General features: G+C 41.7%; 1 protein-coding gene across 1 annotated transcript; it reads left to right on the forward strand.

Moving 5' to 3' along the window:
* The first annotated feature begins 1,977 nt into the window (after positions 1-1,977).
* On the forward strand, positions 1,978-5,083 carry LOC117482237. The gene is made up of 3 exons (XM_034130321.1): positions 1,978-2,053; positions 3,169-4,831; positions 4,932-5,083. Exons 2-3 carry the CDS (start codon positions 3,280-3,282, stop codon positions 5,000-5,002), a joined length of 1,623 nt encoding a protein of 540 aa, XP_033986212.1. The 5' UTR covers positions 1,978-2,053; positions 3,169-3,279; the 3' UTR covers positions 5,003-5,083.
* Positions 5,084-14,910: the final 9,827 nt, after the last annotated feature.

Genomic DNA, 14,910 nt, shown 5'->3' on the forward strand with positions numbered 1-14,910 from the left:
GACCTAAAGCATAGCAAATATCATCCAATATAGACACACATTTCTACAATATAAATGTTAACATAAAATATAATCTGCACAAGGTGTATGATGTAGCTATTTATTATTATTATTATTATTATTATTATTATTATTATTATTATTATTATTATGTTTTTTTCCAATTAATTAAGTGAACGGAAAAAATGGTTATTTCTGCGTAAACCTGAGTTTCCCTTCATTTCATAAATAGAGCAGCTGTCAAAGACAGTACAGCCGGCAAAACTGACATTTAAATGTTCACATGATAAACTATTTAAAACATTATCATTGGATGAAGGTCATTGAATTATTTAACATGAAATGTATGAATAAAAAATGCAATGTAAGTTATTTTAACTCTTTCTGTGGACTGAATACACGCAGTGACAACAGTTATCAGCTGGTCTTTGGTGTCTCACTGGTCAATGAGTTGACCCTCAGCCCAGCCATAATGAAGCCTACTCATCTCTCCAACTAAATTAAACAAACATTTACTCCCTAATCATAATGCAATGGCGCCCTCTGGTGTCAACATGGTGACAAAACACATGCTTTCCTAATTGTGCAGGTTTCCTTCTTTCATTTCCTCAATTTGGTATCAATATCCTAACCTTCTCCCCTCTATCCATACACCCACAGTTAAATCATGTGTTATTCCTCTTTTAATGATTAGACATCATCATTCTCCAATCCTGTGTCTAATTGACAGACCTTTAAACAACCAGGGTAATGATAACATGCACATTTCAGTAGCCTAATTATTCACTGAAAGTACTTTATTCAACTCATTGATGTTTAAACCTACTTTCTTGCTTTTGGCCTATATGGGAAATAAGTGGACTACAATATTCCATTAAATAATCTTCTTTAAATAAACACCAATTTGACCATCTGCACAGATTACTGTGACTCTGTTACAATTATACCCATCCCCTAAAAACAATGAAAGGTAGGACATTTGGGATCTTAGGCGAAAGGTACACGAAATAGCAACTTAAAGGTTACACAAATAACATAGTAAATATATATATATAAAACAATAGTAAAAGTTATTTGAATGATAATGGAATAAATATTGTGTTGAATAATAATAAAACGTTATTCTGTAAATCCAATTCCACCTAAAATATAATATTACAAGTCTTAACACAGTATCCTATAACAACCTACAATCATATGCTAAACTGTATTAATCAAAATTAAAATTAAAAAAATGTAATGAGAGGGCCTATAAAGTGAGGTAACAAAAGCAATTCAACAACCCAACAAAACTTTTTCACCATATACAGTATATCGTATATTCGTGTATAGACTATATGTTGGTATAAATGTCTATGTATTTTTCCTGATTCCTTGTTCCATATGTATATGGCTCTGGTTTGTTCTGTCTGTAGCCAACTCGGTTACTCAGTGAATGCAACATTATGTAAATAAGGGCATAATTTAATATGATAGAAATTATTAATTTATGTACGTTTTTAAGATGATAAGCCCCATGGAATAAAAACAACACTGGACTCAGAACATAACGTCCTTGGCAGAGATGAACACTGTATTATTTAAGAAAACCCTCTTACGAATTGAAACGGTGTATGGCAGCGATACACTAGATGACCACAAGGTGTCTCTGTTTAGTAAGAAATGGCAGCACCTCGGGCCTTTATAGAGCAGGTACTTTCACGCACACTTACCTCTCTGCATGAGTAACTATGCAAATGTTAGCCCCGGAAATACTGGAAACTGCTACGACTGTTGAATAAATTAACGTCAGCCAAACTTTGTTCCCTATTTGTACGATTTCCTGACTTAAAACGATCACATGGCCTACCTGCGAGCTGCAGCTGCACTGACTCAAAATGTGGGATGTGACAAACACTAAGGAACCAATCAAATAGCGTTGAGCCGGCGCTGAGTTTATCTATTGGACCAAACTCCTGTCAATCACCACAAACGAGCCCTGTGAAGCAGCGGTGAGCACTGGCTGGCTGCAGTACAGAGATGTGAAGAAATATTTCCCATGCCACTAAATCGGGTAAGTAACTGTTTATATTTTTACGAAGTGCAGCTGCTCTTCTACCTGCTGCAGGTGCAATCGACTGTGACGTACTTTCACCTTCTAATTGAATATACGACATTGAAGTGAAACTGATATGATGCTAATACCGAGATGTGGACTACATTTTAATTCAGAATAAATAAAAGAGAGCATTTCCTGATTTTTAGTTGCAGTGGACAGCATTACACCCGTGGGATAGTGTACAATATGCTGCCATCTTTACACAACTGCACTCGGGCTCTTTGCAAGGTGACAGTAACCCACGGGATTATGTTATGATGTAAACAGTTCAGAGATGTTGCCAAGTGTTGGAATCCATTGAAGCACATGTAAATAGCTGTGCCTGTTTTGCTTGTAAACATCTCAAACGGCAGCCCTGCCATCGGGCTTTGCATGTGTCGTCACCTTGTGGGACACTCAGGTTTTATGCGGCAGCAGCAGCTTGTGAAATGTTGATGAAATGCGGTTTAAAAATGTTTCATCTACGTAATGCCCAAGAGCAGGATGAAGATAAGATATAGTGATAGTAAACAATCATATTTGTATAGTATTTATAGTATTTGATTTTATTAAGTTCTTAATTAACTAATGGGTTTGACAGTGAAATATGAAGGGCCCATTGTAGGTAGAGGAGCCGTTTGTATTGTTATGCTTGCAAACTAACTCTGCATCAGCATAAAAATAGTCTGTAGAGCCCTAGCTGTGTCGTATTCTTTGTTGATTACATTTTTTTTAAAGCATGAACTTTACAATATGTTAACAGTCTGGCCTCAGAGTGGATTGAGTGTATTTGATTTTGTCTAAATTTACATTATTTAATTTCATATTCTTTTCTTTTACATATCATATTCTATTTACATGTATATAGACTTTTTGCACTACTTTTTATTTTGTATTTTTGTATTTCATTATATATGTTGCATTGTTGGAGGAGCTCAGATCAGAAGAATTTCATTGCCATTTCTACACTGTAGCTTTGTGCATATGACAATAAAACCTTTTGAATTGAAGTCACTGTACAGTAAGTAGACTTACTTGTTGTTGGACATATCTACTGATCAGTAACCTATGTGCTACTTTCTCTCTGACAGTGTCTGGACAGGCCAGGTGATGAATAGCCAGAGATCCTGCCCTGCAATCTGCGCCCGGTCACTGTGTCAGGGGGGCTGACTACTTACTCACAGTGCCCCAGTGATCATAACATGGCACCCATCATGGAGGGCACACACACTGTGTTGCTGCTTTATGCACCCATCCATGAACTAAGCAACATCAGCCTGTATGTTCCCAAGAGGCTGGCCCCTAACTTCAAGTACAAGAGCCGCGCCTCTCATTCAGGAAGGGCCTGTAATGACCATGACCGGGCTAAGGAGGATCTCGCAGTGTCCGAACAAAGAGGCCAGTCTTTCAGCTCCTCAGGCGAACTCCTCATCTGCCAGCAGGCTACAAAGGAGGCGGTTGCAGAGCTCTGCTGGCTGGCGGCAGAGCACCATCAGTTGCTGGCAGATCTCTTATCGCTGTGTAGGGATTGTGCCGTCAAAGTCAGAATGGGTAACCAGGATGGGAAACTCCAGGATTACATGGAGGGTCAGGAAGTTAACCTCGGCAACAGCAACTACTCTCTGACCGTGTCTCCAGAGCACAAGAGAGCCACATCCAAGAGCAAAAAGATGAAGAAGTTGGGAGGCAAGAAGCTTGACCCCACAGAGGGTTTCCAACACAACAAGATGAAGAAGAAAGTTTCAAGTGGAAGTTCATCCAAACAGCTTGGTGCTCGCAAAAGTGGGTCCATATCTTCAACCTCAGTGATGCAGCAGATCCCAGGTACCCCGACCTCGAGCCATGTCACTGACAGCCCAGTCACCGGCTCTTATGTCAGTGCGGTGAGTAACCCCATCCTGCCCATGGAGGAACCCTTCCAGATTGCTCGTGAGGTTTGGGACTTTATGGAAGACAACCGGACATATGAGCCCGACATTGATTTCTGCAATGACTTCTCCGAGTATGACGGTGAGCTGGGTTATGAGTCGTCCTTCTGCAGCCTGATGGAGGGTCTGACCCGGCGGGAAAGCGGCAGCAACCTCAGACCAATAAGAGGGTCCGATTCCTCGGGTGAGCCATTATCTGAGAATTCACTGACAGTCAAGTTCCCTCAGCAGCTGTATGGCGAAAGCAACCAGAGTAACGCTGGGCCGAGGGTTGTCACCAAAGTGCAGGATGTGGAAGGGAGAGTGCAACATATCGACCATTCAAACCCAGATCCGGGGACTAGCAGCTGCCAGCAGGGGTTTGGAGAGTGGAAGGGACCAAACAGGGACCCCCTCCTGGGTCTCAATAGAGAAAAGATGGGTTACAAGCTTTCTGAGGGTCTACGGTTGCCCCTTTTCCATACCACTGAACCTCACCCACCAGCCAGATACCACAAAAAAAGCCCCTCTTCACCATCTCTCGCTGGGGTCTTCAACATGTCTTTTCCCGCCTCCAACAGTCTTCACAGCATGTCCCCAGTCCTGTCCCCTCGGTCCTCCAAGCAGGCAAGCCCACAGCTGAACCACCGCATTGTTATGCTCTCAGATAAAGATGAGGACCATGAACGAGCCAGCTCCAGCAACACAGAGGAGTCCAAATTCTTCACAGAGTCCATTGACAAGAACGGCAACAATCGAACCTTCACCCGACTGGATCTGAACCTCAGGCGGCGGCCTAGCAACTCCACGTGGACTTCCTCCAGCAACTCCACAACAACAACAACAGGTGAGCTATTAGAAATCACAACCATCCTACTTTGAACACACTGATTCATGTTTGAACTGCCTTGATGTAAATGCTGAAATAAGTGCTTTTATCATCTTAGTACCACGAAGCTTTTCTCAGTGTGCCCTTCATCTGGCATTGCTGTTGCTGGATTTCAAAAGACAGAAGTAGAAAGAGATGCATTGAAAGAGATTCAAAAGTGTGTGTGTCTGTGACAGCAATTACTTTGAAGCAGACGACAGTTTTACGCAAACAAAGGGAGTTCTACTTTGTCACTCTGGCGTGTTATCTAATAAACTAGGTAGTAAATAAGCATTTCCTGCCAAAATCTCCATGCTAGTCCTGGTATTTGTTGGCTGCTGTGTTCTCGACCTGGCTAGGGCTTGTGACCACATATTTAAAAACTACCCAGCAGAGTTGTACAAGGGCCTGAGAATACTCTCACTGATGCTACATGTTAACTCTCTCAGTGCCGCAAGGGAAGGCAGAGATAGTGAGAGTGTCCCAGATCAAAGGCTCAAATTTGACACATTGTTCGACCTGAACATGGTCCTCGTGCACTGTTAACTGAAGCATTGCCAATTTGGATTTTAAGAGATCTGCTGTCCCTCCCCTAAACCCACATCCTCTCCAGTTCACAGGAGACTGACAAAGGATCAGGGACCCAGCGGGCACAGGGGTTACAGAGAGAAGGATTAGAGTTTCCTTATTTGCAGAACTGCTTTCCTCTATTCATAATCTCAACCGTTGTATCTTATACTTGGTTAAAATGCCTTAAACACTCGATACAATATAATATTTGCAAAGCCATAATAAGGTCACAAGCCTATCTGGTTTCCTTAAATTCCCATCGGTCAATTTCCATAATTTCACAATGGCTGATCTGGCCTTTTTAAAACCAGTTTGTATTTAGTATAATTGCTCTTTCAGTGACATTTTGTTCTTTCTTCAGTAAAGGACATTTCTGTGTTAGCTTAAAGTGAATCCACCTTTTACTGGAATCAATCCAAGTTGATGCTGCTGCTGTTGGCCTGATGCTTTGAAGGAGGCTTTAGCATTATTGCATTACCTACGTCTGTAGCGTGGTTAGTCATCCCTTTTAGTCAGTGTAACACAATCTTTCATTTGCAGCAGCAAACAGATGGCCTCTCTTTGATTATGTGATTCACTAATAGACCATAGATAATAGTTGGACCTTTTCAGGATAGATGCATTTATCCCGTTTTCAAGACTTTGCTGAACTTGTAAGGAGTGTTTGTTTTCTTGCATCACAAACCATCACTAGCTCAAGCATTACAGCCAGAAATGCTCGACTCAGCAGGAGCGCAAGGGAGGAGAGCTGAGCTGTGTGGAGCTAAGCTGAGTGGTGGATAGGGGGATGGATAGCCCAGTTTTACTGTGGAGATCATTTGGACCGATTCCCACTGAGATGATGTCCCTATATTCCCCTCAGCTAGGAATTCACAAACGGCAACATTATCATTTTGGCACACGTACACATTCCACATTTTCTGGCATCAGTCCACACTTTTTTATTAAATTCAATGTTCTTGCAAAAGTGACATTAAGAGCACTGTTTCTTTTAATATCCTGAGCTGGGTTTGAGCAAACATCCCGAGTCATCATTAGATGTATCTGTGTGATATGATAACCCAATATATATCTATGTGAGACTACAACACAGTAAGGTGCACTTGCTTTTTGCTGCACCGTCTTCACAGTGAAGGCTTAAAGCTTTTAATCTGAAAAAAATATCCTTTTGTGGATTTTGCCGCATTTGAGCTGTTTACTAGATGGCCCTTTTGTTGCCTGATAATTGAACACGCTTCAGATGTTAACAGAGATAAATGAACATCACAAGACCTCAAGTGGGTCACTGTGAAGTCTGGCCCTTCCTGCTTTGCAAATAATGAACTAATTGTGATCCGGGCTCTTTAATCTATGCTTTCTTATTGAAGCTCAGCTCTTATTCATGAGTGTGGTTATCATGCAGATAGTAATGGTAATTATAAGGTAACAAATGATCTTGTTTGCTACATGTGCTAATGTTCTTGCACCGCAGTCTGTGAATAGCATTTACATTTACTGAGAGTGAATATAATATTGTTTCATGTTTTACACAATATCTATTTTATATATATCTCTTAGTTTTTCTTTAAGTTTGCATTTGTGTTGGTTGTTCTCTTATACTTCGTATGCTATCACCTTTTTGACATAAGCTCCATAAACAGGAGACATTTACTTAGATCTAAAAGATATATGGCATTATCATTTATTCTGGCCACCTGTTAAATGAAGTCCAATTGTTACTTCCCTTTTCAAATGTGTATAAGATCAAGTTTCTCATGGATTTATTTAGATCTTTATCACAAGCCATTGACTTGTTGTGTCTGCAGTCTGGTGCTTTAAAAGCTTTTACGTTGGCATGTGTCAGAGAGTAAGACTAAACCAAAGTGGTAAAGTTGTGTGCCATTAAAACCAAAACAATGCCCCTAAAGCAATATATCGATCTACAGCTGATGGAACTAATTTTTTTTTCATTGACCACTGTGATAACAAATATTGATAGCTCTTTCAAAACACCCCTTTCCAATATATTCTGCCATTAGTGTTTCTCTGAGTTTTTTTTCCTCGCTCACTCTTATCCCCCCCTTCTTCCTTTTCCTACTTATGTTATTGTCTGACATATGGCAGGCAATACCATAATCAGATCAGCCAATACGTTACGGCGAGGTCATATGAAACTGATCAGCGCAGAGCATGAGTGTATCACCCCACTCGGCCTGTCATTCAACACAAAGTGCCCTGCCATGCAACATTGTTCAGCCCAGTGAAGACAAGGGCCAGCTCTATTCACATAATGTAGTGGATTCTGAGCTTTTCTCCCAGTCTGTTTCACGCTGTTTCTCAGTGCTGCATACTATAGGCAGGCAAACGGGGCACAAAGGTCCTTCTCATACAGTATAACTTGTTTTCTTTAATAAATGACTGCTGCACTTGGAAAATGTTAGAATGTTCCATCTCGTGCTTTTCAGTATGATCAGCTTTAAAACAGGCTTCTCCTCAATGTCCCTCTATTTTGAACTGAATAAAACTTAACCAAGTTTCCTGTCTCCCAGTCAGTGCCCCGCCAGGCCCAATGAAAGCACTCTTTCCTCAGTTGTGTTTATCCCATCTGCGTCCAGAACTGTGACCATATTTTTACGCTACATTGCTGCTCTGGCCCTCAGCGCTTTAACACTCAACCCTGAGTTTCTACTCGTAGCTTCCTCTGGCATGGACCTCAGCACTGCCAGCTGAACCAGTCAGTCTATCAGCCAGCCCGACAAGCCTCATGAAAAAACAGCTATGTCAGGTGCAAAAGAAACGGGCTGATTTTATAAATCCTGCATTTTTCATGATTTATATGAAAGTCCATGATCCTTTTTCAAAGTGATGGAGAGGGGTGGAGGCTGCCAGATGCACTCAGTATGCCACATGGCCCACTTCTTTTACTTTGAAGGATGAGGTTACAGATTTTTAGTGGATAAAAAAAGGCAGACTGGGCAAAGCTGTTTGAGGTTCTGTAATAAGAATTAGACGGAGGAGACAGACTAGTGTTCATCTATGAACGATTTAGAGATATGCATATAAATAGTTATTTTTCTGGCTTAGGGCTACATGATATGAGGAAAATATCTGATACGGTTTTGAATATCATTAGAACAATATTAATTGCAATGTAAGTTTAGACAGTACTGCATTTCTTCTGCTTTCAGTATAAACACTAAATGCTAGAATATAAAAAATTGCTTGTTGAATTAAAAAAATAATTTGACAAAATACCAAGGGGGGGCCAAGCAATGGATTCTTTCAAGTAATAAAAAAAAGTGCAATATCCCAGTTGTCACAACGTGTGAATCGCGAAATTTGATGAGGTTGAGTTCATGCTGAGGCTTAAAAAACAATGTTTTGAAGCCCTAGTCTGGCATGCAGTAGTCCCTTCATTCATATGAAAGAAATGATCAAGTTCCCTTTGAGTGATTTCACGTCTGCTTTGTTTAGTTTGACACAGCCTCCTCTAAACTTCCTCTCACCCCTGGATGAGTGATTACCATCTGACAGAGTGAGAGGGGGATTAATGACCACCGACGACACCCGCCTGTCAGGATCAGGCATTAGATGGCCTCTGATCCGACGGAAGGACAGATACTTTATTGTTCAACTCATAATGCTTACAGTAGCACATAAACAGTGTGACAGCTTCTCAATAACACGCTGTGATATTTACTGACGTCTTACTGCACGGTGTGTCGGTCAACGCATGCAGGGACCATCTAAAGAAGCACCCGTTTGTGCTGCTTGTCCCTCTTAAAATATACTGACTAAAGGGCAGTGCATTATCTGTCAGATGGTATTTGACGAATTGCTGCAATCTCGGGTTGGGATGTTCCAGTTGGAATTAAATTACTTCTTTTTTTTCAGACCAAACTGACATGGACAATCCAATCTGCACCCTGCTTCCCCTCAGTTATAGACCCTGTGATTTACCCTCAGCTTTTAGAGCAGCAGGGAGGGAGATTAATGGCAATATGCGCACAGTTTTCCCCAGGGTCAGTGAACTCAGTGTGTCAGTTGCGTGTAAAAGTGCAGTGTCTTCATTAAGCATCCCAATCAAGCCTAATGCATCCAAGATTTTCTTCTCTGTATCTGTTTACCGTCTTTATATTGCAGCGTTGTGCATTAATTAACTATGTCGTATTTCTAACTAACAGCCTTGACATCAGAGCTTCACTGCAGTGTGTTTGACTACATAGACACACACATTTTCCTCTTTGTCCAGATGGTGGCAGTGTGGGCCACCTTACACTTTTAATTAAGTGTCTAACTGATTATTAAGCACTCATGCATAACGTGTTTAACTGTAAGGATTTGGGAATCATGAAAGGATATTGTGAACATATATGAATAGGTGTTATTTTCTAGATGTGATAGTTGAGGTAGAAGAGCGGTTTCTAATCATTAGTTTCTTTCCTTGGCTTGCACTGGGCTTAATTCTGCATTTGGAAGTGTCCCAACCTACAGTCAGCAGTTCCCACTGCGGGACCGCAGAGCGCAGCATTATCATAATGAAAAGTTATTAATCTAATCCTTTTTTTCCCTCTGCTGTCCAAGTCCTAGATAAGTGGAGGGACTGCAGGCACTGCTGTTGTTTCATAATGACTGATAGCTGATAGGGCTGAAGTACTGAAGCTGAATTTCAATGCTTCCATTTTTCATTGAAGCCCCCCCCAGCCCCCCCAGTTAGTTCTGTGTGTGGGCTCATAACCGCATTTTAAGCATTTGGCTCAGACTCTGGGGAGCAACACAAGGCGACTTGCAGGGCTTTAGAAGTGGCTGCTGTGCTGGGCAGCAGGATGATAATACTGCATGTCCTCTTCAAGGATACTCATTACAAAAGGGAGGCTATGGGATATGTTAGCATCTTATCGAACAGAAAGTGATTTTGTTCTCTGTTTCCAGCTCATAATTCTGCCCCAACAGGCCAAGGTGTTGTCTTACAGCTGGGGGAAATTGAGGTCAACAATCTGCAAGATGTGTATCCTCTCTACTCTCTCTCTACCCCTCCCTTTTCTTCTTCCTTACCTCACTTTCCCTGCCCCATTTCTCTTAAAGCTCCCATGTCATACTTTTCCGGTTATTACCCGTCCCCTTGTGTGTTATGAAGGTTTTTATGCATGTAAACGGTGTGCAGAGTCAAAACCCTCAAAGTACACCCTGTAGCGAGTAAAACTCTAACACAGAAAATACCTCCCCAAAACGCCTCGTTGGAGATACGTCACTGCCCATTTGATTCTTCCGGGTACCGCCTGATGTCATGCGGTACCCGGAACGAAATGGACCAATCCCGAAGAGCTATGGCCACACCAGCAGCGGTGTGTTCCTCCTCCAGAGGTTCGAAGAACCGGCATTTCACAGACGAAAGCTTCCAAAACATTGCCCAGTTTGAGGCCGGATATGCACAGCTTGTTTGGACCGTTTGGAGCAGGGGAAGATCTGGGTATACAACCTGTAAGTTTGCATTGTTATTTGTGTATTTATCAAACAAGACTGTTTAAATGTGTAAACTGTGTTGGACTGCTAAGCCATTGACACAGTGCTAACTGTGCTAACTAAGTTGCTAGAGTTTCCATATATCAACTCTAATATCAGCAGATGGCCTTGCATACATGTATCTCATAGCAGGAGAATGTCTGCATTCACACACAAAATACCTATTGACAGTATACTCCGGGTGATTTGCCGTGCGGTCAGTCGCGAAACGTAATTACATTATAGCTGGCGTAGCGTGTATGCAACCGATCTAACACACGGAGCTAGAGCTAGTTTTGGTCGGAAAAACATTTTTGTGATGCTACGTTGCTAGCGTTTAAATATATCAACTACAATGTCAGCAGATGGCCTTACATGTTTGTCATGGCAGGAGAATGTCTGCAGTCACACCTTTATATATACAGTCTATGAGTCACACACACGGAATACTCATACAGTATACTCCGGGTGATTTACCGTACATTGTGACAGTACATATACTGCATGTAGCTAACGAGGCTAGCTGTATGCTAGCGCAAAACAATGTATTCATGCAAGTTACATTGTATGGTAGCAGAATACTCGTATACGATTGCAATTATAAACACGTTATTGCTAGCCTAATATGAACCACTAGCTTTTGTTCATAGTAGTTTTATTACACTGCATTATAGTTGCCTTTCCTCCAAGCTAACGTTCATATCGTGTTAGCTACCAAGGTAAACAAAGCTAGGTTAGCATATTAGCAGGCAAGCTGTTCATTACACAACTACTACTAACGAATCTAAAACAACTAAGTTTCTCTATTATTTTGTGATTTGCATTTGATTTCGTCCAGCCAGATCCTGGCGGACAATCCATGACGGGGACGGGACTTCTACTACTACTACTGAGGCCTCGTGCTAAAAGGCACCGCACCGGCTGTGCGCAGGCAAGATGCGAGGAGGAGGAATGGATGATATACCGTGTATATATGTATATTTATGTTCATTTTGTACATTTCTAAAAATAAAGTTTAATGGAAATACTTAGTAGGCCTATCCTTTCTTCCCTGAATTCATATATAGCAAACCATGATTTGATTTCTCATCAAACAGTAGTAGTTTATAACGGGTAAAAATAACTTACTCTTTGTTATGAGCGTAGGCCACAACGGAAAGACAAGGAGACATACACGAGTTTACAAAACCACGGCACATTTATTGTGGTAAATGCAGAGATAGGTGGTTGAGAGGATCGCAGAGTTAGTCTTCCTGCAGCCGCTTTGGAGAGAGACGGGCCGTCGTGTGACTCCGGGCAGCTGGGCTTAATAGCACCTCGGCTCCGGAGGTGTCCGTGATCGTGCTGATTAGCCTCTTCAGCTCCACCCCATCGTAAGACAAAGGCCCTGGGGCCGTCACACTCTTCTATAACAACAGTTAAAAATATATATGTATATAAAATATACGGCTGTACCGACGCCATGATAAGACTGATGTTACGCTGAGAGCAGCCGGGAAAAGCACTGTTAGACATGGGCGCAGCCTCTCTGGTGGTTGACCAATCGGAGCACACTAGGCTCACAGGGAGGGGGGGGCAAGAGCTCCAACGAGTCGTTTAGTGGAGAAAGTGAATACTGCTGAATACACATGCTTGAGAGAGATGCTGTATGCGAAACCAATGTGAGTTTGGAAAATTGCACAGTATAAATCTATTTTAGTATACCTCAACAATGTAATTATGATCAGTGGAAATGGCCATGACATGGGCCCTTTAACTTGCACTTTTCCTCCTTTTTTTTTCTTGAGACAGTTAATGCATGCACCAAGGCACGATATAGCTTGTTTCTGTGCACGTGAGAAGAATGTGAACTTACATTTGCCACTCCTGAGAGAGGCTCTAGCCTGGTTCCTGATGTTAATACCATGTGACTTGTTCGGGGCATTGCGCCTAAGGGAGGGTTCTGCAGGTTGAGGCTGGGTTTGCAGCGTGCCACAAAGCAGTAAATATTAAAGTCCCAGTACTCTTAAAAAGCCTCAAACAAATCCAACCTCTCCAGCGAACTGCAGGTTTATTAAAAATTGAAAATGTACTTCCTGTTTTACTTTTTTATTTTCAGTCTTCATCCCCACACTGCACTTATCATCCAAAATAAAATACACATATTTAGATTAGTAAAGACTTCCTGGTCAGGAGAGGGCACTATTTCCTCATTTAAATGTGTGTATTTGAACTCCTTCAGGGACTTTGGATGACTTAACACACAGGCAAATTCACATCTGCAATTCACCATATTGTACAGTAGTATTGCTGAGTACGCCATGGCTGTGTTGCAGCGAACAAATCTTGAAATAAAATCAATATCTGTGTTTGAGCCCAGAGCTCTGCAGCCGTTTTTTCCTTATTGGATCAAGTGTGGCTTTCTGCTGGTGGTGAGGATGGGAACAGGCTAAGTGCAGATAAAAATAGCTGTGTGCCCTTAAGCCTGCAGCAAAACAGTGGTCTCTCCTGCTTGATGCTAAAAGATTCTGATGCATGCTTTCTAACAGGCTCCACTTTAATTACCCATGCAGGTTACACAGGAAAACAATTTGCCTCAGTCAGTGCTGCTTATTTAGCTTTGTCACACATGATCACACCTGTTATGCTGTTGTGTTTTTCCCTGCTATGGTTCCTTGCACAACAATTAATCATCCCGTGGTGGTGTTTTTGTTTGTGTAGAGGACTGCCTCTTGCGTCAGGATGACATTTGGATGCTGGATGGCGACGACCCTCAGGAGCCTCTTTCCCGCGTTCCACGCCCTGATCACCTCGACTTCCTACGCATCACACCGCCTGAAGATGACATCCTGGGGGACACACCCTACTGTCCCAAGCTGGAGTGCACGGTGAGGGCACTATATTAGCACAAATAATAACAGATCAATTCGAGCTGTAATGTGTATTTTCAAACTCGAATCAGTGTACCATATAACTTTTTTTTTCGTATTTCTTTCTCTCGTGGGACTCATAGCGATTTCTCTCCACTCGGGCATTTAACCACCTGATCATACATTCTTAGGAATGGATTAACCGGTCATGGATTTTAATCTGTAGACTGGGGTCTTAAGCCAAAATGTAGTGAGATCACTCTACTCAAACCTCTTTTAACCAGAGCAAAGACAGGAAAATCTCTCCTTCTCTTGTGGCATTTTCCGAACATTTTACAGCCTTATTTTTGAAAGGTTTAGGCTATTAGGAGTAATTAGTGTGATTTCTCTTTTGTTATTGAGCAGAAGTTACAACACAGGATATGTTACTTACCACGGAGCATGTGATGTAATCCTGCTGTACAGTAGCCTGCAGCAAACTATGTGTCCAGACGTTTGTAGGCTGTAATTATGCTAATATAGGGTACCATTTGAGAGCTACCAAACTGCACTTCTAAGTCATGTGATCGAATGATGCAAAACGATTTCCATTTGAAGTCTTTCCCAATTCCATCACGTTGTCTGGCTAAGGCATTCATTCCTGTGGCAGATGAGGCAGATTACCTGGGTGTGGTGTTAGGCGGGGAGTGTAACAATGCAAGCCACGCATTGTTTTCAAAAGACTAAGTTGCTGCCCTGGCTGTGAGAATAATGAGGTATCATACCAGAACAAAGGCCCTGCTGTACAGGAATAGACACTCTGTATTGTGTTGGAAGTTATAAACATACACGTACTTCAGAGTTCTTTGTCACTGGAATCCATTTGCGTGTCGTTAGAAAGACACACTCCTCACATGATTTCTTCTCAGTGTATTGTACACACACAGGGAGGGTTGTGGCAATGACACAATCCAATTATGTGGGTTGACATAATAGTTTTTTAGACATGTAGTGTCAGGATGATCTGCGACTTGTATATGAATATGTTTACTTCATTCCTGAGCATATGTGCGTTAGATATGTGTTCGCAGTTTCTTCAATCAGTGGTGCCTCTTTCTAGTACGGGGGGGGATTTACTGTGTGTGTATGAAATAAAACTGCTCTTACATAACTTAATTC

Source organism: Trematomus bernacchii, unplaced genomic scaffold, assembly GCF_902827165.1.
Source record: "Trematomus bernacchii unplaced genomic scaffold, fTreBer1.1, whole genome shotgun sequence".
Lineage (NCBI taxonomy): Eukaryota > Metazoa > Chordata > Actinopteri > Perciformes > Nototheniidae > Trematomus > Trematomus bernacchii.